The following is a 23,664-nucleotide window of genomic DNA, read 5'->3' as shown; positions in this document are numbered from 1 at the left end:
TGGATACTTGGATGGAAAAAACAGCTATCAATTTTTTGAAGTGCCAAGTAGCTTATGTTTTGGTCTTGTAATGAAGAATGCAGAATAGTTGGCTTCTGTGTAAGAATGTGTAAGCTTTTTTTTATGTATGACTGAAGAGCCATAAGGAATTGGAACTATGTGTATTGTTGTATAAAAATATGGTTAATGACACTCAGTTATGGCCACAGTCTAAAATAAAGGTGTACATTGGGTCAGCAACCTCTCCAAGGCAGAGTGCTGAAACTTGACTCTTTTGACCTCTGTGTATGGTCAGAGTGCCTGTTACACTTTATTAAGTCATTAACAGTCCTACTTACAAAAACTTAATTAATAAATTAAGATGCAGAGCTTTGCCGTCTAGGTGGTGGTTGGTAGCATTAGCAGGTCTTTTGTTAATCCACAGGTGGCATGGCTTTGAGCAAGCTCCTTGCTGCATGGGGAAGAATGGGAGAGGCTGAGCTCCCAATGAAGATGAGCTCATGTGCCACTCTTGGCACACGTGCTGGGGTTGCTGACCACTGGTGTATATTCTGGATGGATATGGTTGTAGTATGCTTTTCATTCATCTCTCCTTTGGGGAATCATTAATGGCAGAGGTCAAAGGTAGCTTTTTAAAATCTGAATTTCCTATGTTCATAGTTTTATAGAATACTAGATTTTAAACACTGATGTACTTTGATTTTGGTTTATGAATTTTTATGCAGGCTTGAGAGGGAACTGATTTCCTACTAAAAGTCCTGTTGCATCCTTAAGGATTGAATGTCAGTCTTCCTTCCATAGTTGAATGAAACTGATCAGATTTGTATCATTGTACAGTGTAGGAGGAACTGCACAACTGTAATATATCTCAAGATATTCTCTCACAAGGTGAGATGGTATTAGGTCCAGATGTGTGCTGCACGAAAATCAAGTATGTTTGTCTAACTTTAACCCTGTCTGGACCAGGTGGGATACGGCAGTTTTGCTGTGGATGTCTATCCAACCTACGTATCAGAGATAGCTGTTAGTCTGTATCTTCAAGAACAACAAGAAGTCCTGTGGCACCTTATAGACTAATGCTTATTTTGGAGCATAAGCTTTTGTGGGCAAAAACCTGCTTCATCAGATGCATGTGATGAAGCAAGTCTTTGCCCATGAAAGTTTATGCTCCATAATATCTGTTAGTCTACAAGGTGCCACAGGACTTCTTGTTGTTATCCAACCTAAGTCTCTTGAAGTGAGTCATTGCAAAGGTTCTTGCCATTCGGTTGGGATTGTGAGCTTCGAAGCAATGTATCATAGAAGTGATTACTTTGCAGCTTGGTTACAGTGAATGACAAACATTCAACCGAAGAAAATGCATGCTCTTGAGGGATCTGTAACTGTGGAAAGGTATCTTCAGAGACCTGTTCTGTGAGCACAGTTTTGATACTCCAGTGCCTAAAGCAGACTGGTTTCTTCAAGCTACATGAGCAGAAGGCTCAAAATGGCAGCACTTGACTTGCTTCAATACATTTTTGAGGAGGAAACCCTTTACTGCTGACTTCCAGTATACACGGCTTTGGCATAAATGGAATTTTCTCATTCTAGAATAGTGGTTCTAAACCAGGGATTTGTGTATTCCTGGTGGTATAAAGAGATCTTCCAGGGGATAAATCAACTTATCATTTGCCAGGTTTTAAAACATGCTACAGAAGGACTACTGAAGTCAGTACATCCTAAAATTTCATGCAATTATCTGTTTATACTCTTCTGTACACTGACTCTTTGTTTATATGTTAAAATGAGAAGGTAGGCAGTTGTTTTTAGTAACAAGCTGTGACTTGTGTTTTGTTTTAAATTTTTTTTTAAAATGTGAGATGATACACAAGACAGATCATACTACTGAAGGATGTATAGTAGTGTGGAAAGGTTGAAAGCAACTGGTCTGGAACATGCATCTCAATATGTCAAGCAACAAATCAGAAGTGTTACAGGTGAATTTGTGCCACGTGGTAACCAATTGTATGTCCTGTACTAGAGTATGAAAGTACGATCTTGCAAGTTACCACCTTTAATGTCCCACAGCTCCAGCCCTTGGCTGTTACCCTGTTCGTTCTCTGTATCCTGGGGCTGGGCGCAAAATACAGTCCGCAGGTTGGATCTAGCTGGTGGAAGCCTCAGCCACTGCCCCACCTGCCCCTGTCCCTGCTCAGAAAACTTGGCTGTGGGGCTCTGAATACTGTGAGCCCAGAGAGGCAGGGGAAGGGCTTCTCTTGCTGCCCTCACTCCCAGCATAATTTTAGCTCTGACTAGCTGGTTTCCAGCCAATGGGAGATGCCTGTTTGCAGGACAGGCAGCATGTGAAGTACCCCTTCCACTCTTAACCTTTCCCCTGCCAAGTTCCTAGCATTCAATTCAGAGTGGTATACATGGTCCATGCAGCTATTCTGAGCATGTGTGGGGGCATGGAAGGCAGGGAGCCTGGCTAAGGAAGAGCCTAGAGAGCCACCATGGTAAGTGCCTCCTGGCCAGAGCTTGTCTATGGAACCCCAGTCCCTTCCCCCACCACACTGTGCCCCTACTTCACATAATCGGAACACACTACCTCTGCTCCTGTACACATCCCCCTTCCTGGACTCTGCACTCCCTCCAGGTCACAACACCCCTCCCACACCTTATACCTTTCCTCCTTATATACCCCCTTCTGGACCCTTCACCAGGTGATAATTCCCTCCTTTACCCAAATGCCTTCCAAGATTCCACCATCCCTTCTGCAAGCAAGATCCATACCAGACCCTGAACCTCCTCCATTAATGTGGAAGAGAGTGGCCCTTGACCACTTACCAAATTCTTGGAGTGGTATGCCGCACTCCATCAGAATTATTGCCATCTTTGGCTTTAGCAGGGGTAGGCTCTTAGTAAGGAGAGAAAATTGAGGTGGAACCTGATAAGCATTCACATATGTAGAAGCTTCCTTATAAAGAGGAGGATGATAAATTGTCTTTGATATCCAGTGAGGAGAGGACAAGAAGAAGTGAGATTATGTTTAAGCAAGGGACACCTAAGAAGTTCTTCCTAATGTCTGACCCAACTATAAAGGTAGTTAAGCACCAGAATAAATTTTGTAAGGAGGCTATAGAATCTTTCTTTGTCTAAACCAGTTCTTAAAAACCTCCAGATGCTTTTCGTGTTTGGTGCCTTATTTATGACACGGGAGTGCTACACAAATCTAACACACTTAGACTTGTGTGGGCCAAACAGATTCTACACACTTCCTTATGTAAACTAAAATGATGTAAATATGACAATAAGCAAACAAATTGTCATTAGAATATTGTGTTGAAGCAGGCTGCAAGCCTTATGAAATACTCTGGTGAACTGTGTACCGCCTGCAGGTTGTAGACTGGGAGCCCAGGTCTGGAGAATATTTAATTATGCTTCAATTTAAGGGACTAGACTGGATGACCAATCAAGGTCCCCATCTGGTCCTACATTTGTGACTAAATTCCAATTAGTAATTGATACAAAACCATTTTTATTACAATACCTATTCATCATTTGGCCAAGGTCCTGCAGATAAAATGCTGTGACTTGGTATCAGAATTCAGCGTTAATGGACTGGGACCCAGGTTACCTGGCTTCTACTTCCAATCTTGCCACTGGTCTTTTGTTTGAACTTGGGCAGGCCACTTCACAGCTCATATCCATATCTGTGAAATAGGGGTGATATTCACCATTTTATAAGTATACTTTGAGATCTACATAGGAAAAGTAGGATATAGAAACAAGATATTTGTGAAAATCAAGCATCCCAAGGGCCAACCTCCTGGCTCATCCACTGCATGTTGTTGGTTATCTACTTCAGTGTCTGGCTTATTAAAATCTGAGGGGTGCCTAGCCTGCCCCAAGCTTCTGCTGCCAAAGAAAGCAAGTGGCTGGGTGAAGCACATCCTCTCTCAAGAATCAAGCTTTGACTCTTCAAGTTCACAGCAGAGGAATTCAGGCCCTGTAAGGGTGGGAATGGAGAAATACCTCACCTTGTGCCCCAGGAAGGAAAGTGGTCTTGATGAAGAGTTGGAGGAGACTTGGTGCCCTTGGAACTGTGGGCCCAAAGCTCTGCCCGGGAAGGAAGTTTGTGGAGAATCAGGTGTAGAGAAGCTGCGGGCGACTCTAACCTCTGAAGCCGGTGGGGAAAGGGAGCATCGAGTTCTAGGTACGTCGGGTCCTGTTTACGCTGAGCGTCTTTGTCTGGCACTTAGAAGGGGATGCTTCCCTCCCGGGGCGAGAGGAGGCGGGGGCTGATGGCGTCGGCTGCCGCGTTCTGCGCCCCGCCCTTGGAGAAGGAGGTGCCTGGTCGGCGGCCGGGGATGGAGCTCTCCGCTCGCTATTGCAGCTGAGCCGGGTCGCGGCCGCCCGGGTGAGTGCCTGGCTTCCTCTCTCGGGGCTGAGGCCAGCCGAAGGGCTGATTGCCCGGCCGGAGTGATGGCGCGGCTGGCGGGGCCTAGCGTTCGGGAGGGGGCGGAGGAGAACGCGAGGATAAACAATGCCGGGCGGCCTGCTCCGCTCTAGCTGGCCTCGGAGCTGAGCGTCAGGGCTTGCAGCCAACCGGAGCTCCGGACACGGAGACTTTCCATCCGTGGAGCCGCTCAGGCTTGGCTGGAGGGGGATTGCTTTTAAAATGTCTCCGAGCTGCGGCATGTGGAGGAGGTGGACGCTGCTGGAAGGTTTGGCGGGGAGCGCGGTTATGGCCCCCGGGTGCGCTTAGGGTGGGGGAATCTGACGACAAAACGAGTTTTTGGCGGTTGGGGGAAGGTTAGGCCAGAGGACCGGGCAGATTGAGGGTAGATGCTGAAAGGCCTAGGTGAGAGGGGTTAAGAAGTCCAGCAGAGTGACAGTTCTAGCTATTGTGGGAAGGTGGCTGTGAACTAGGCTGGTTAAGAGAGTGTCTCCATATGGGGAGGGGCAGCTGACGATCACTTCGGGGTGATGTTTGTTTGTTTGTTTGTTTGTTTGCTTGACGTATTAGTGAAAAAGGTTTCAGTGCCCTCAGCTTAACACTTTTGAGGTTTTCATGGGCCTTACATTTGTAAGGAATCAGGTTGGAGGGAAGTGGGGAGTCTGTAAGTGAGTGACCCATCAGCATTTTGAGCTCTCCTATCTAGCATTAGAATTTAGCTTACTTTTCCTAACCTTGACCACATTTTGTCCTTCCGTCTTACTGCCCCTTCTATTTATTCTCGTAGCACAGGTCACTTTTTCGCTTTTAGTCTCAGCTCATTTCAGTAATTTGCAGATATTCTTCAAAGAGCGCATATGGAAAGAAATTCAACAAAATGTACCACTTCAAATTCTCATTCTTGAGTGACATAGGTGTAATGTTGATTTCAATTTACACTTTTGCTCTGTTGGTGAGTTTTCTCTTCAAGACCAATGTAGAACAATGTTGTTAAATACTAGAGAGGAGTCTTCTGGTGACTTCTCATTGCTCCTATTGGAAGCATTAAGAGGTCAGGACTGGTAATAGACTCCAGTCTCCCACTTGAGTTGCACAGACCCTGCTAGACATGCTCAAAGAGTTCTAGCTAGTTATTACTTTGGTCTGATTCAGCCGACTGCAGTTCTTGAGTTAGCCAGATTTTTATGCACTTGAATTTTTTTGGTTGCTCATTTTGAGTTGTAAAATGAAAGCTGGGCATTTGCTACTCTGATTTCTTGGGTTTTCTGAAGAACTTCATATGCAGCCATCTTATTATGTTCAGATCTTAGTTTGGGTGAAGCTTGATGTGCTCCGATGCTGTGGTGATGAAACTAAAAAATATTGTAACTGTGGTAAAACTTAAATGTAGTTGAAGTAAAACTTGGTATTTTCAATGCTAGAAGTTAAATGTGACTTGAAACTGCTACAGAACTACAAACAGGAAGGTAATCCTGTCCCTTCTGAAAGGATGACTGCACACTGCTTTGACAAAAGGAAACAACTTGAATTGGCAGGTCTGCTCTCAACTGGTTCATTCAACTAATATTAAAGCTTGCTTTATACAGTAAACTTTCATACCCAATAGCCCTGGGACCGGGAGGTTGCTGGATATTCAAATATTCTGGATACTAGATGGGTATACTTAGCGATGCATAACACTAAAGCAAAACAAGATTTGATATTAAGAAATAAGTGTATGCAGAGTACTTTATTTACCAGCAACAGTAGTACTGTACACTGTAAACTTATCCTGTATTTGCTGTATTTATTTGTATTTACTTTCACTATACTGTACTTATGGAAACCATGACTGAAATTTACTTATGGTTAAAATGCTGGTTATTTGAGTTCCAGATGATAGAATGCTGGATATGAGAGTTTACTGTGGTAGACAAAGCAGTACAGGTTGAACTGTTCTAAGCTGGCATGCTCTGATCCATCAACATCCATAGTCCAGCATGATTTTAGTTAGCCCTCTATTCACTTATGGTTTCCCATGGTCCCATAAAGTTTGTTTACACACACAAGTCCTGGTTCTCTGTGTTCTGTGCTGCTGTTTAGCTATTTACCCCTAAATATTTTTTAAGAGCCCAGTAATAAAATAAAGTACTCTGCGTACACTTTCCTAAGAGCCCAGTAAGTAGTGGAAATGTTGGTAATGCTAGCTGACGATATTAACCTCCCCAGTTTGGCAAAGTCTCTTGTTCGACACTAGTTACCAGAGTGCTCGACTAGAGAGGTTCAGCCTGCACCTCCACTGTAGGACACGCTTTAGCGGGCATAATTATTTCAAGACATCAAGGAGAACATCCTCAGAAATTGACTTGATCTGACCAGTTTTTCAGAACTTGAAATTTTTAAATGAACTTGTGAAAGCACAACAAAACTATCTGCTCCTGTAGAACAATAATGTTGGGGAGCCATATAAATACTGAGTAGCATCCACAAACATCAGTTCCAGTAATATGTCCATTTTGGTTAAGAGCAAATTAGTCTTGCTATTTGTACTTGCTATGGAGAGGTCTTCTGGAAGCTGAGGTGATAGTGCTTATTCAGCAATACTAGTATGTTTCTATACTCCTCCAAACTAAATGTGCTCACTGCTTGCATCTTCTAAACACGGCTCTTATTAAAATTTTGATAACACAACTAAGGTTTTCACTACACTGAAGACTTATGCTAGCCTAATTCTGTTGCTCAGGGAGGTGATCTCTAACTAACATACCCGCATTGGCAAAAGTCTCTGGTGTAGATGCCGTCAACCCAGTCAAGTGAAGTTTTGCCATTATAGTTGCAGCTGCCTGAGGAGCACTTTAGTAGCATACTATACCATGCTGTCACTCCTACTGTAGGTGTGGCTTAAGTTTCTACTTGCATTTGGCAGCCAACTATTGCTCTTCATTGATACTTTACAGTCATCTTCCTCATTATGTCACAACAAGCTTTGTGCAATTTATTTGCAGCTTTGTAATGTTCTCCCAGCATTTCCCACTTTAACACTTTTGACTTTCTTATGTCTCTTTGAATCTTGCGAGTGCCAGCCTTGTGTAATGGATCATAAGATCTGGTCTCTGTCCCAGCCTGTAATCAGCCTCAGGGGGAGTTATGGGGGAGGGCATATAGAATGTTGGACTACGAGGACCCATGCAGTTCCACACGGACAGGCCTTTGCTCTCCGGGATCCAAGACTAGGCCTTTGGCACCAGTTGTCCCTGTCTCTCTGTGATGCCTTGCAGTAAATCCAGCCAAACCAGTGTCCTGCACCAGGCTTTTACTGTACCCCTTCAGGGCATGATGCCCTCACTGAGTATTTACATAAGAAACAGGCAGCCTTTCAAAACCAAGTAACCAGTCACCTGGCATGCACAAGATGAAAGTCACAGAGAAGCAGAAGTTAAGCCGTAGTCCACCCTGATCAAACCAGTGCCAGGATGAGCAAGCCAAGCTGTGATGGACTCCATCTCAGGCTCTCCCTATCCTCTTCATCTTCCCAGGGTTTTCTGCTGTTAAGGGTTCAGTCACTGGAAACTTAGGCCTCTGTCTTGCTGGTTGTTTTGATTTCATCTAGTTGTTGGCTTGGCTAGATTTAGTATTCATTCTACTCAGATCCTGTCAATGCCTTCTGTGCTCTCTGGGCAAGAGACAAACTTTTTAACAATGTGATGTTTAGAGAGAAACTAAGGTATGCAGGTGTCATAAAAATGTTGCAGAAAGTTCCCAGGTTGTCACACTTTCCCCCTCCTCTGACCTATAAACTAACCGTGAGGTCTTTTGACATACTGTTTTCCTTGGTATCCTTTATACATCAACTGCTCTGTGCTATAGGAGCTTGTCCAGCCAGGTGTTGGGAGGGAGGGTTTACCTTTCACTTCTGTGGCATCTGGCATTGACCACTGTTGGAAGACTGGATCCTAGGCCAGATGGACCTTTGGTCTGACCCAGGATGTCCATTCTTTATTCTTAAATGTATAGTAGGGTCTCAACATTCATGAGGGTTCTGTATTGAGTACCCTCACAAGTGCTGAATTTTGCACATATGGCAGCTGCTCCACTTGGAGTCCAGCTGCTGGCGCTTCCCACCCAGGGGAAGCGGCTGCTCACGAATAATTGAATTCGCGAACGGGAGGTTCACGGATGTTGAGACCCTACTGTATTTTCCAAACCCTTATTCGTGCATTGTGGAAAAGGTGGGTTGTGGCTGCTTAGAATATGAGTTGAGAGGCTGTTCAGAAATAGTGCTTGGTGTGTCTTGCTGAGTAGTTCAGACAAGTTTTGATGGGAGGGAGAGTGTGCGTGCATGTTTTAAATAATGTTCCTTCTGTGAAGTGCTTCTTTTATTGGTACCTCTTTAAAACAAACCTTGAAAACTTAATTCTACCTTTTTAGATACAGAATACCTTTTTGTGTTGAAGGTGATGTCTTCTACCTTTTTATGTGCCAAGGGAGGAATTTAGCCAGAAAGTTGAAATTAACCTCTGGTATAAAGGGGTGAATCATAGATGATTATGGTTAGAAGAGACCTCAGGGAGTCATCTAGTCCAGACCCCGTGCTTAAAGGAGGACCAACCCAAACCAAATCATTCTATCCAGGGCTTTATTAAGCCTTGCCTTAAAAACCTCTTCAGGATGGAGATTCCATCACTTCCCTAGGCAATCTATTCCAGTGCTTCACTACCTAGACACCCCTGCCCCTGGCACAACTTGAGACGACAGCTCTGTGCTCTGTCATGTGCCACCACTGAGAATAGCCTAGCTCCATCCTCTTTGGCACCCCCCTTTCAGGTACAGTAGGGTCTCAACATTCACAAGGATTCTGTGTTCAGAAATCACAAATGATTTTTGTGAATGTGAAGGGGGAGGGCTGGCTCTGGTGCCCCAGGGAAGTCGCAGCAGCTGCAGCTGGTGTGGCCAGCTCCAGAGCTCCAGGGCTGGCGCTCCTGGCCCTGGGGAAGTAAGACCACTCATGTAGAATTGAATTCACGAATGTGGCACTCGCAAATGTCGAGACCCTACTGTAACTGACATTTACTATCAAATCCCTGTCATTCCTTCGCAGACTAAGTAATACCAGTCCCTTTTGACCCATGAAGAGAGGCTTATTCCTGAGCCCCCAGATTTTCGTTGTCCTCTGCTGGACTCATCGAGAGGATATGGACAAACTGAAAATGTATAGTGGAGCCTAAACTGGACACAGTATTCCAGATGTGGCCTCACCTGTGCCAAAAAGAGAGGAATGATCACTTTTCTTGATTGACTGGCAATGCTCATACCAGTGCAGCCCAAAATGCTGATTGCCTGCTTGACTCATATCTAGCTTCTTGCCCACTGTAATCCCCAGATCTCTACAGAACTGCTTCTTAGCCGTTTGGTCCCCAGTCTATAGGAGTGCATGGGATTCTTCCATCCTAAGTGCAGGACTTGGCACTTCTTATTAAACCTCATCAGATTCATTTTGGCCCAATCCTCCAATTTGTCTAGGTCATTCTGGACCCTATCCCTACTTTCTATCATGTTTATCTCTCTCTGTATCTTAGTGTTATCTGCAAACATGCTGAAAGTGTAATCTATCCCATTAGCTGGGTCACTAATGAAATGTCCATTTAAATTGGTAGGAGTTGTATCCACTTACAAAAGACTATATGGGCTAAATTAAGCTGGTAAAAGCAAGGTGAAAGTAAACCTAGCCATTGTTGGCCCTTCCCTCCTTGTGCATAAAGAATCAAAATAATCTTGGGATGGCCTCTCTCAAATAATCCTTTTTAGTTTAAAGAACATTATTAGGGTAAGTCCTCCTTCTTTTTTTTTTTTTTTAAACTGGCACCTTGTTTGATTTGTCTGCTTCTGTAAGAACAAACTTGCCCTATTTTCAGTACCACTTAAGTAACTGTGCTGTTGCTGAAAAGGAGGAAAATAATCACATCAGTGTTTGCAAAAGGGGAAAGACAAATCTCAGAGCTGCACTTTAGAATAGGTTTGTTACTTTGATTCTGTACGTAAGTCTAATGTTGAGTCTCTTGTTATGGAAACTGCATGCTAAGTAGTTGGTTTATGTATCCATGTTGAGAAAAATTTAGAGTAATCTCTGTAGAAGCCAAGAGTATTTAAGTAAATCTTCCTGACTTACTACATAATTTTTTTTAATTATCTAACAGATGATCCAACAAGTATTAGCTATTCCTGTTCTGTACATCCTAGTCACTGTTCTGGATTCTTTGCTGCCACTTCAGGTGATTCCATTTCCATATTTATTTCATCTGTTTATATACAGAGCCCTTCCTGACACTGAATTGTCATTCTACTGATTTTCTTTTACTTTGTAACAGTATTCTTGACTATTTGCTGAGCAGTCACATTATATATCCAGGATGGATGTTGCCCTTGAGCTCTGATTGCAGGCAGCACTAGTCTGCATTATCTGAGATGCATTCCTATTAGATTTAAGAAACTTTTACAAATATATGTGAATTGACAGTCTTAACTACAATTTAAAATTTGATCCACTGACAACATAGTCAAATTATGAGGGAAGGATATCTCAATGGTTTGAGCATTGGCCTGCTAAACCCAAGGTTGTGAGTTCAGGCCTTGAGGGGGCCATTTAGGCATCTGGGGCAAGTAGATTTAAGGAGGGGGGAACTGTCCAGGATAGTCCTCCTGTGAGTTCAGGGGACTGGATTTGATGGCCTCAGAAGGTCTCTTACACCTGTCTTATAGACCTGGAGCTCCATATATGCACAGTTTTATCGTTGGTTCAGGGGCACTTGGTGCTAGCATATATGAGGGATGTAAGATCTTGTTTAATTAGTTCAGTGGTTAAATGTTAAGTTTAACCAGTTAACCAATTAAATGGGGGAATTACTGGGGGGGGGCACTTCAGCCTGGCTGTGCTGGAATTCCCCCCCACCATGGGGCAAGGGGGGGCATAGGGCGCTGCTCTGGCTCGGCTGGAGCGCCCCTGCCCACGGTATGCAGTTGGGCCTACTGCAGATCAGGGCTGCTCTGGCCCACTGCAGTGCCTGCAGTGCTCCTTGATTGGGCCCGCTGCAGATGGGGGATTATCTGGCTGGGCCAGAGTAGTCAGCCATGTTTCCCCCTTCCCTGTGGCAGGTGAGAAGCTTCTCCAGCCACCCACCAGTTAACTGTAACCAGTAAGCCTCATCTTTAGGGTGATGCTTACTGGTTAGCCATTAACATCCCAAGCATAATTTGGTCTTCCCTCTTTCGGCACTGTTCAACACAGTCATACTTTTCTGTAAAAATCCCTGAAATGGCTGTCGTTCTTATTCTAATGATACATCTGACTAACCGGATCCTTACCCACGAAAGCTTATGCTCCAAAATATCTGTTAATCTATAAGGTGCCACAGGACTTCTTGTTGTTCTCGAAGATAGACTAACACGGCTACCTCTCTGATTCTTATTCTAGCAAGTCATCTATTTTCAGGGTAGCTATTGTTGACAGGTACTGTCAGCAGTTAATTCAGCTTTCTCGTGGCTGGGCACCTCGTCCTTCCTATCCTTTTTTAATTAAAGCTGGGGCGGGGGGACCCTTTAGTCTTACTTTTTCGTGTGTCCAATTAGAAGCTTTCCTAGACTGAGGTTTCAGTCCACTGGAATATAACAGGTTACAGCACTGATGTTTTTTATCTTACAATAGTTCAGCTATGTACGTTTAAAGGTCATTAATCGAAAGAGCAATGGAAGTTCAAAAGGATATATGTTTGTTTCATCGATTATGAGAAAGCATTCAACAGAGTAAAATGTGAAGAAATGATGAAACTGTTGGAAGAACTGGATATATAGATGGGAAGGATTTGAGAATAACTAAAAACATCTACTGGGAATAGACAGCAGCCATCAGGGTTGGAAAAAACCTTAGTAGATATGTGAAGATAAAACAAGGAGTGAGGCAAAGTTGTGTTCTTTCACCTGATCTCTTTAACTTGTACAGTGAAAGAATAATGTGCAAAATAAAAGGTCTGCCAGGACTAAACATTGGAGGATGTAACATCAACAACCTGAGGTATGCGGATGGTACTGTTTTAGTATCAGAAAGTGAAAAAGATCTTCAGGAACAGGTTAACGTCAATAAAGAAAGCGAGCTGAAGGGACTCAAGCTGAACATCTCAAAGATGGAAGTAATGGTTATTACGAAGACAAAGGTACTGCCAACATGTGAGGTACTAGCAAATGAAACATTTCTTCATCAAGTGACTAAATTCAAGTACTTAGGATCCTATATCACATCGGATGGTGGGTGTTCAACTGAAGTGAAATGCAGAATCACTCAAGCGAAAGCAACATTTCAAAAAATGAGTCATTCTCTCAAACAGATCTTGATCATTGGAGGTTAGGAAAAGAGTGCTGCGATGTTATGTACAACCTGTCCTGATGTACAGGTGTGAATCTTGGACTATAAGTAAACAAGTTGAGAAGTACGTTGAAGCCACAGAAATGTGGGTTTTAAGAACGATGTTGGACATCTCATGGACGACCAAAAGGACGAATGAGTCTGTCTTAAATGAAGCCAACAGCAAAAGAACGCTGTTAAATAGAATAAGAACAAGGCAGTCAAAATTTATAGGCCATATAATTAGAAAGTCCGCACTTGAAAATTTTAGTGACAACAGGAAGGAATAATGGAAAGCAAGGATGAGGTAGACAATGTGAGAAAATAGTGAATAGTATCACGTTATGGTTCCGTTGCCACAGTACTGTGGAGATGCTCCAGAATGCTCATAATATGGAGGAGTGGAGGGCCATGATCGACTTTGCTAAGCAGCATGGCATGAATGAATGAATGAATGGTTCAGCTGTCTGTCTTTCATGGCTAGAAGAATACCATGGTGTTAGTGGTTGGTACCTATATGTAATGACTAGCTTAATAGATTTTTTCCCACTTAGCTACAAGGATTAGAAAGTTCTTATGGGATGCTGGATTTTATTTCTGTTAAAAATAATAACTTGTAACTAGATAACACCTTGTGAAATTGCCTGGCTTGTTGGAGTTAACTTTTTTTTTTTTTTTAATTTCTTTCTCCAGGGACAACTACAACTATAGAAAGAACCTGAGGCACAATGGGAGACGATAGCGAGTGGATGAAACTATCAGTTGACCAGAAATGTGAACACAAGGTAAGGGAACTTGACCCTGGAACTGGCTTGTTCCATGTACTTAGTGTGGATAGTTCAATGTGGCTTCTGTACCTACTGATTGCACCAAAGTGGGTAGTCTCAAAAACTCATGTTAAAGCATATACCCTTATTTAAAACTGCCTCCTTCCCTTCATAATAAAGGGACCTGAATGCTGAATAGGATTTTTAGAGCAGAGTTTAGTTTATAGCCTCTTTTGAACAGGGCAGTCAAAGCATAATGTCCAACATATTAATATTCCATGAAAATGAAATGGATTTCCCTGTGAGCTCCTTTGTAACTGAACTGCTGCTGGCACCCTTGAGGAGTGATGGGGGAGAACAGACATCAACCCAACAGTCATTCTTTTATCAAGAAGAAAAATGGGTATGTTATTATCTTCATGAACAGTAGAATGAATACCAGAATTACTGACTAGTTAACCACACACCTCATTTGGAACTGGAAATACACAATCAGGGAGCAGCAGATATTGGGTTGTGGGAGGAAGCAAATTCAATACTGGGTTAAATGTAAACCACTAAAATAAAAAAAAAAAATCAGCATTTTTCTTTTATATAATAGTTTCAAAGCTGCATTAAGTGAATGTTTTGTTGTAAAGGTTTGAAAGAACCACCATAATAATTTTGAGTTGTAAAAAACCCTCAGAATGGAGGGTGTTCATAACTACATTCATTATATTATTGTCTTGATGCTCTCAACACAGCATAGATGTCTTGATGCATAGAGGAGGGCTGGAAATTTGCAGAATTTAAATTGTTTGGTTTACCAAATACTTGAGCCTGTCAGGTGTTCAGTATGTGCTAGCAGTTGGTGTTTAGGTAGACATGTAGCTTTATGCATATGTGCATTTAGTGGCTATTTTTATTCCTACTTCACTCCTCTCCTCTCAGTCTAATGTGGAGAAATTGGGTCTGGTTCCAGTTGGCTGGCAAGTACACTTGAAATGGGAGGTCCTTAAGGTCAAAGTGAATTGTACTCAATCTGTCAAAATAAAGAGTTTTTGTGCCCTTGCACGTCATCTGCTGAACAAACTGGAAGAAAGGTAACCAAGCACTTTACGGAAATACAAAGGATGATGAACTACTTAAAAGAAATTTTCTTAAAATGAGTCTTCCATGCTTTCCTAACTTTCTGAACCTTTCCTATCTTCAAGAAAAGCTTCATTGGAATATAAAATACTTCCAGATTCTCAGTCCAGGTACAATGGACATAGAACTGAAGGTGGAAAAGACCTGTTAGAATCACTTTGCCTCTAATCCAGGGTTGGTCACTCACAGAGATGACTTAATTTTTAGGTACAGTAAACCCTCAATGTACATTTTGGAGTTGCACTTAACTTGCATTAATGTGAGTTAAGCACAACTCAAAGCTGTTCTGCAGCTGTCTGCCTGCCTGGCTTCTCCTAGCTGGGGGAAGCCAAGTGGGCGAACAGTCACCACTGCTGCTAGGGGAAGCCAGGGAAAAGCAGCACCTGGTTCCCCACTCCCTGCCGTTCCGGGAGCCAGGAAACTGACCACACCACCAGGGCTGGCCAGTTTTCTGGCTACTGCCAGTGGCAGGGAGATGGAAACCAGGCTGCCTCTTGGTTCCCAGCTCCTCTGTGCTGGCAGGACCCAGGGAAGTGACCAGCCATGTTTACCTTGTCCCACTAGCAGCTGGGAGACAGGAACAAAGCGGCAGCCTGGTCCCCGTCTCCCCTGACTTATGCAAAAATTGAGTTACAAGGTATTCAAGCTCCACTTAACTTGAGGGTCTATTGTAGTACACATTTTAGAAGTTGAAACAATGAGAAGACCTGTGGCACTTTATAGATTAGGAACCACTAATTTGGGGTGTGTGCACCCTGCTGGGGGTGAGTAATGCCTTTTCTGAGGGTGAGACATGCCAGATTTTTTTGAAGGTAAATAGTCAAAAACACAAATTAAGCACAGGCACAGAAGTACAACTACTTTGTTTCATCAAATCTGTGTACGAATTCAGTTAGCTGCTAAGTGTTTGCATCAGTTACAGTTTACTTCCACAACATCTGAGTAGTACTTGCGTATTTTTGTATGCCTGCTGTTCTATTTGTGGTGAGTAATAACATAAAGCTATTTTACATATATTTAATATGCATTTAAATGTGTACAGGCACCCCATCTCTGTTTTTGATTTTTGGTAAGGGGTGCCAGAACATATTTTGAGAACCAGAGGGGTGCAGGCTGCAGTAATTATATCTATATAGGAGCATGCATTTTTGTGGACAAAGACCCACTTTGTCAGATGCATATATCTGTTGGTTTGTAAGGTCTTTTTTGTAGATACAGCCTAACACAGCTACCTGTCTGATATGTGTAATTGTAGAATTTTGGTTTCTTGTGAATTCATGAAGTGGAAGGCATCTACACTTAGCCTGACACATCAGTATGTGAATGAGAGATTTCCATAGCCAGATTTCCTCATCAAGACTTGGATGATTCACCATATGTAGTCATGAGTTTTCTTTTATTCAACCAAAATGCCCCCAATTTTTTGGTTTTTATTTTTTTCCTCACTTGGAAGTTTTGAACTGCACTTCAGGTCATGTCTTCACAACAGAGAAGATAGACACTATTGCAGTCCCTCTTCCAGAGTTTAAATTTAGTGCATCTGGTAGGAATGTGCTTAAATTGAATTCCAAGGGTACCCCCATTGGTGCTGGTACACTCATCCCTCGCTGTATGAGCACAATTGGTTCCTAATGCTTTGCTCGTAGCCGAAAAGTCGTAAGAAGGACACTAAAATGCTTGTAAAGGACTCTGATTGGTTCCAAGTGCTCAGAGTGGCAGCAGGTGGCGCTGCTTTTGAAAAGTAAGTGAACCTGGGGTTGGGAGGGAGTTAAAGGCTGGGTGCAGTTTGGGGACATGAGCAGGAGGGAGAGTGGATTAAAACCTGTGCGTGGCTCAAGTGGAGGAGGTGGCGGCTTGTTCCTCCTGGCTGCACCAGAGGTACCTGGGGGGTGCAGGGGAGCCAGGGGTTTTGGAAGGGAACAGGATGGGGGTGGGTATTGTGCGGGGAGCTATGGGCTGAGGGAATGTTGGGTCGGGGCGGGGGGTTTACTGGTCTCCCTGCCCCCCACCAGGAACCCCGTGACTTGAGTGGAGCTAGCCATGGGGCTGCTGCTGCTTTTGTTGTCACCGCGCAGGCTCTGCCCACCCCCCACCCCCGACCATGTGCATGCCAGGGACCCTGCAGCTCAAGCAGAGCCAGCCATGGGGCTGCCAGTCTCTCTGCTCTGCCCCCTGCTGGGGACCCCATGGGGCTGCTGGTCTTTCCGCACACCCCACCCCACCGGTGACCCTGTGGCTGGAGCGCAGCCAGCCACAAGGCTGCCAGTCTCTCCATGCCCCCACCAGGGATACAACGGCTGGAGCGCAGCCAGCCACAGGGCTGCAGGACTCGCTGCCCCTGCCCCCGCAGAGGACCCTGGGGGGATGCTGGACTGACCCACCCCCCACCATGGGGACCCAGCAGCTGGAGCAGAGCCAGCCATGGGGCTGCTGGTCTCGCAGCCCCCACCAGTGGCTGGCTCATATTAGCAGGGGACGTTCACTCATCTGGTGAACACTGGTAGGTATGTCTCCCTCATTTTTAACAAGTACTCGTAAGTCAAGTACTTGTTAAACGAGGGATGAGTGTACTACTACTTCTCCTTGCAAGGAATAAGGGAAGTCAATGGCAGTATTTGTTCCTGTTGGCTTCCTGCAGTGGAGATGGCACAGAAGCTCAAATTAAGGTATCTGGATTTCAGCTATGTAACTAATATAGCTGGAGTTACATATCTTAATTCAACTTTCCCCTTAGTGTAGACCTGGCCTCGACGTTGTTTTGATGTATGTCATCAAACTGCATTCATTTTATGTTGAGATCATTATTGGAAAGAGTGCATCTGGATTAAATTACTGCCTAGTTCATACAGATGGAGAAGTTTTAAAGTACGCTTTCAGAAATACTATTCTAAAATGTTCATGTTTCAGTTTGTCTAGTCTAAGTAATCTTGATATTATTCATAAGGTATCAGTGATTTTTCCCCCCCCCCCCCAAAAAAAAAAAAAGTTAAATGTCACCTAATATATACACTTCACTACATACAGGCTAGGGCAGAATAAACAGTGTCTAACTGAATAAATGTATTCATCATAGCTCTTGTCATGATCAAAATTAAATCAATTATGGAAAGAGAGTACATTGCATATTAGAATATACTTAGGAGCTGAATCTGAACAGAATTCCCATCGAAGGGACATAAGAATTGTGCGCGTGGTGTCCTTGCAAGATTTAGCCCTCTTAAAATCCTCAGGTCAGTACCACGTAATACCAGTGAGGGTAAAAATGATGAACCTACTGTTTCTTAATGAGCAATAGGCAGATTAGCCATAGCTGATGAATCTACACAGATTTTGCTCACAACTTATCTTCTGTCTCTTTGCTATTCTTATCCTGTGTTTCCTGTGGTCAGAGAGAACCACTCAAGCTGTGTACATAAGAACATAAGAATGGCCATACTGGGTCAGACCAAAGGTCCATCAAGCCCAGCATCCCATCTGCCGACGGTGGCCAATGCCAGGTGCCCCAGAGAAGGAGAACAGAAGACAAGTGATTTATCTCCTGCCATCCATCTCCTGCCCTTGTTATGAAGGCTGGGGCACCATACTTTATCCCTGGCTAATAGCCATTTATGGACCTGACCTGCAAAAATTTATCAAGCTCTTTTTTAAACGATAATAGAGTCCTGGCCTTCACAGCCTCCTCGGGCAAGGAGTTCCACAGGTTGACTGTGCGCTGTGTGAAGAAAAATTTCCTTTTATTAGTTTTGAACCTACTACCCATCAATTTCATTTGGTGTCCCCTAGTTCTTGTATTATGGGAAAAGGTAAATAATTTTTCTATATTCACTTTCTCCACACCATTCATGATTTTATATACCTCTATCATATCGCCCCTCAATCGCCTTTTTTCCAAACTGAAAAGTCCCAGTCTCTCTAGCCTCTCCCCATATGGGACCCTTTCCAAGCCCCTAATCATCTTAGTCGCCCTTTTCTGAACCTTTTCTAATGCCAATATATCTTTTTTGAGGTGAGGAGACCACATCTGCACGCAGTACTCGAGATGTGGGCGTACCATAGTTTTATATAGGGGAAGTATGATATCTTTTGTCTTATTATCGATCCCTTTTTTAATAATTCCTAACATCCTATTTGCCTTACTAACTGCCGCTGCACACTGCGTGGATGTCTTCAGAGAACTATCCACTATAACTCCAAGATCCCTTTCCTGATCTGTCGTAGCTAAATTTGACCCCATCATGTAGTACGTGTAATTTGGGTTATTTTTTCCAACATGCATTACCTTACACTTACCCACATTAAATTTCATTTGCCATTTTGCTGCCCAATCACTCAGTTTGCTGAGATCTTTTTGTAGTTCTTCACAATCCCTTTTGCTTTTGACTGTCCTGAACAACTTGGTGTCATCTGCAAACTTTGCCACCTCACTGCTTACCTCATTTTCTAGATCATTGATGAACAAGTTGAACAGGATCGGTCCCAGGACTGACCCCTGGGGAACACCACTAGTTACCCCCCTCCATTGTGAAAATTTACCATTTATTCCAACCCTTTGTTTTCTGTCTTTTAACCAATTCCCGATCCATGAAAGGACCTTTCCTCCTATCCCATGACCACCTAATTTACATAAAAGCCTTTGGTGTGGGACCGTGTCAAAGGCTTTCTGGAAATCTAGGTATATTATGTCCACTGGGTGCCCCTTGTCCGCATGTTTATTAACCCCTTCAAAGAATTCTAATAGATTAGACAGACACGACTTCCCTCTGCAGAAACCATGCTGACTTTTGCCCAACAATTCGTGCTCTTCTATGTGCCTTGCAATTTTACTCTTTACTAGTGTTTCTACTAATTTACCTGGTACTGATGTTAAACTTATCGGTCTATAATTGCCAGGATCTCCTCTAGAGCCTTTTTTAAATATTGGCGTTATATTGGCCGTCTTCCAGTCATTTGGTACCAAAGTGGATTTAAAGGATAGGTTACAAACCACTGTTAATAACTCCGCAATTTCACATTTGAGTTCTTTCAGAACCCTTGGGTGAATGCCATCTGGTCCTGGAGAATGTAATGTGAAGGACAGATCTAAACAAGTAATTAGAGTTAAATGACAAGCTGTTTAACTAAATGCAATGTCTAACTTATGACTTATTTGTTTTTTAGCTGTGGAAAGCAAGGGTAAATGGCTATGAAGAAGCTCTTAAACTTTTTCAGAAAATAGAAGATGAGAAAAGTCCTGAATGGTCCAAGTATCTGGGACTAATAAAAAAATTTGTAACAGATTCCAATGCGGTGGCTCAGTTGAAAGGATTAGAAGCAGCACTTGCCTATGTTGAAAATGCTCATGTAGCAGGAAAGTAAGTCCTTTCTCCTTCCTAATGGTATATTTTTCTGGTAATTAACATGACATTTCTAAGTGCTCTGTTGTCCTCTGCAGCTACCACTTCCCGCATGTCTGCCATATTACCCATTTACTCCGTGATCTGAAGAAACTGTTTGTTTACTGGATGGCCAATTGCTAATGAATGCTGTGTTGCAACTATAATCAAACTCCGACAAAACGTGTTTTAATATTCCAAATCCAAAAAACATTTTTTCAGAAACGGGAAAGACAAGTGAAATACCAATATGAATTGAAGGGATGGATGCCATAAACTGGTATTCCTTTTCTCACTTGATCATAATATATTAAGCAGCATTTTCTAGCTTGAAGGGTGGAAGTGGAAGAAAATTTCAAAGTTAAAAATTCTTCCAATAAAACTGAACTCCTCAGTAGAGTTATATGAAGGGAACAGGACAGATACAGCTGGAGTCAAGTTTTAGATGGCCTGGATTATGTATGATTTTTACTTTTAAAGTACAAAATCCTAGCTAATGAGCCATCTTCGTATTGTGATTCATTGGCCATGTAAATGAAAAATCATTCCAATGCGTTGAATCCTCTAGTTTTATCATCCAGTATTTGTGTACAGTGCAAGGTTAAAAGAAATCAGGAGCTGCATGGAACATGGTTACTGTTTCTAAAACTCAGTAGATTTGAAGTAACTGCCACCTGGGTTAACTTGCTTTCCCCTGGAGGCTAGTAAAGGGCTTGTTTCCTGATATCCTGATTTCTCTTTTATGGAAAGTAAAGTAGATGGATGAAGTGTGGTAGCCTATCTGTTTGTTGATTACACTCAGTTTAAAATGAGTTTGTGTATTTTACTCCTTGTGATAAGGAATTTACAGGGAATAATGTGGGGTACCTTTATAGTTTTTTGATTTTTTTTTTTAATGTAGTGAATTTTATTAGCAAGGTAATCATTTCTAAGCTGGTGCTCTACTGTGTTGTAGAAAAAGTAAAAGTAAATGAGATGGGGGTGGCCTGCAATTAAAGAGACAACTTCGATAATTTAGCTGAATGATTCTGTAGGCTCTAGAAAGATAATAGAAATCAATCAAATGGACTTTATCTTTAGTTCAAATCTAGCAACCCAGTTCACCATGTTTGTTTTTTCTATTGCTACATCTATTAACCTTAACTCAGCATGTTAACAAAGCATACCAATCCATTGTAGGTGATCTCCTCTTGCATACTGGAGAAGTTAAAATTACTGGCTTCTTGGGAATTGCTCCCTCAGACCAGAGAAGAGCCAGAATTGCTTGTATAGTGAACAGTGGTGATCTAATATTGTTTTTTGAATTAAATAGCGCACAAGTCTCCATAATTGTCCTTCGCAACCAAAGTGCAGTATTGCTAGCTGCAATTATATATATCCTGCATCTTATCCTTTTCTTCTAAAGCTTAAGGGTATATCTGCACAGCAAAGGAAACCCCATGCTGGTCCTTGCCAGCCGCTTGGGCTCATGGGGCTTCCACTGTGTGGATGTTTCATTGCTGTGTAGACTTCTCGGCTCTAGTTGCAGCATGGACTCTAGGTCCCTGCCACTCTGCAGGACGGTAGAGCCCAAGCCAGCTACAAGTTTTTATTTGCTATGTAGCTATACAGTTGCAGTACAGATTTCAAGTGTTGCACGCTTTCTCAAGAAAGAGAGCATCTGTGATGGAAATTTTTACTCTAATTTCAAATGATAAAATTGAAGGTGTAAAAAGTTAGCAACTTACAAGTGAGTTGCATGAAAAGTCCTGTCTATCATTCTAGAACAATACTATAATTTACTCCTAAATAGCAGCACTTGGAATATCCTTCCCTAGTGTGCATACCAGTATACTTTACCATACTCTCTTGCAAATCCCTCCTGCAATCTTCCCGATCCCTCAAACCCGTTTTTCTATATCAACTTGCTATATTAAATAATTTTAAAAAGAAAATGAAGGCCAGAATATGTAATAGCCACAATAACTGGTGAATATGAACCTTCCTCTTTTCCCTAGAACTTTTGTGCTGTTTCTTGGGCATGAATTTGCATCTTTATTTTTCTATATGAAACTGTGTACATTTATGACTGGACAGGATGTGTATATGTATTCTTTCCCTCACATACTCAGCTTTTGGTTGGTGCCTTAGAACTCTTAAACCTAGTCTCCCCAAGTGACCTTCCATTCTGCATATATCCAGAGACTGGTGTGCTTGTGTTAGTGGCCCATAGTAGGGAAGGGTCTGATTGTATTAGCACTGCATAGTTCCTGTCATTTAAAAGCTTACGGTCTTGGACTAGGCATATCAAACACATGTACTAGCATAGAGGAGGGGAATACTCTTCAGCAGGTGTAGATCCCAGCCAAGTTCAGTAGTGTATTGGTGCAAGCCTTTGGGAATGTTACTGTGATGGCCTAACCTAAATATGATCTAGCTTTTAGAAAATGAGGCTTGCTCAGTAATAGTGAGACTACTTGGATAACTGTGTGTATCCCTCAGTGTTCACAGAACTGATCACATTTGCTGTTCTGTCTGCTGAAAACTACAATTGTCATTCTATTTTCAGGACAACAGGAGAAGTGATTTCTGGAGTTGTAAATAAAGTATTCAATCAGCCTAAAGCCAGAGCAAAGGAGCTGGGTATAGATATATGTTTAATGTATATAGAAATTGAGAAAGGGGAGCCTGTACAAGAAGAGCTGCTGAAAGGCCTGGACAACAAGAACCCTAAGATCATAGTAGCATGTATAGAGACACTGAGGAAAGCATTAAGGTGAGTTCTCATGTTTTATACTCCATATGCTCTTAAGTACCGCATAATTTACATAAGGTGCTAGGAGCTGGAATTTGGTATTGCTGACTCTTCTAATTGTAATATAACTTCAGTGAAGTGATGATTTTTTTTTAAAGGCAGTATGTGCCCTTGATAGGCAGTGTGGGAATTAGTCAGATGTGAGTATTTTCTCTGCAGTTAACAGTTTTGTATCTCAGTCAGTTTGTCTTGACGATCTGTTTGCCAGACTTTAAGTGTGAAGATTTTGAGTGATAGGAGCAGGGTTATTGCCCAGCAGAACTGTTAATTCTAGGTTTGGGAACTTGCATCTTCTGAACAGATAAAAGCAATTGTGTTGGAGTAATTAAAGATATTACTTACAATTGTTCTAGAGTTTGAAATTTAAAAATGGCTTTCTGCATCCTCCCCCTTGCTCCTTGATAATGCATCAAGTAATATAATATATCAGTGTGATGTTGATGAAACAACAGTCTTCGCTTGGGATAGTCACAGCTTTCACTAAGCAAATTGATACAATTCAGACCATTCCTGAAGTAAACTTTTAAATGCCTTTAATTACATGCATACCCTGCCAAAGAAAATAATGTCTTACATTGTGTATTCAGTTTATTTTAAAGCTAGATCCAATGGGCAAGGAAATATGTTTAGTGTAGCCTTTTTTACTTAAAAAAACAAAACAAACAAAAAAAAAAAAAAAACCTTAAGCTGTAACGTTAACTCAGTAAGTAAAAAGTTACATTTAATTTTAAACCCAAAGCATGTCTTGGGCACAAATGTCATGAAGTATGTTAAATATGTAAAATCTACAGAAA

The 23,664-nt window shown here is 42.4% G+C and overlaps 1 protein-coding gene across 4 annotated transcripts in view; it reads left to right on the top strand.

Annotated features, from left to right (window-relative positions):
• The window catches only part of CKAP5 (cytoskeleton associated protein 5), an 88,731-nt gene that overhangs the window by 4,139 nt on the left and 60,928 nt on the right, over positions 1–23,664 (top strand). For 3 of the 4 annotated variants that reach the window (XM_074997606.1, XM_074997604.1, XM_074997608.1), the window contains exons 1-4: positions 4,345–4,399; positions 13,503–13,594; positions 19,862–20,055; positions 22,625–22,831. In XM_074997606.1, coding sequence (XP_074853707.1) covers positions 13,538–13,594; positions 19,862–20,055; positions 22,625–22,831 — 458 coding nt within the window. In that variant the 5' untranslated portion in view covers positions 4,345–4,399; positions 13,503–13,537. Of the gene's footprint in view, positions 1–4,344; positions 4,400–13,502; positions 13,595–19,861; positions 20,056–22,624; positions 22,832–23,664 lie in introns of those variants that run through there. The other variant, XM_074997605.1, reaches the window with a different exon arrangement.

The sequence above is a fragment of the Carettochelys insculpta genome, chromosome 6 (assembly GCF_033958435.1).
Source record: "Carettochelys insculpta isolate YL-2023 chromosome 6, ASM3395843v1, whole genome shotgun sequence".
Classification (NCBI taxonomy): Eukaryota; Metazoa; Chordata; order Testudines; family Carettochelyidae; genus Carettochelys; species Carettochelys insculpta.
The sequence above is the reverse complement of the archived record's forward strand: the minus strand, read 5'-3'. Positions and strand labels throughout refer to the sequence as shown.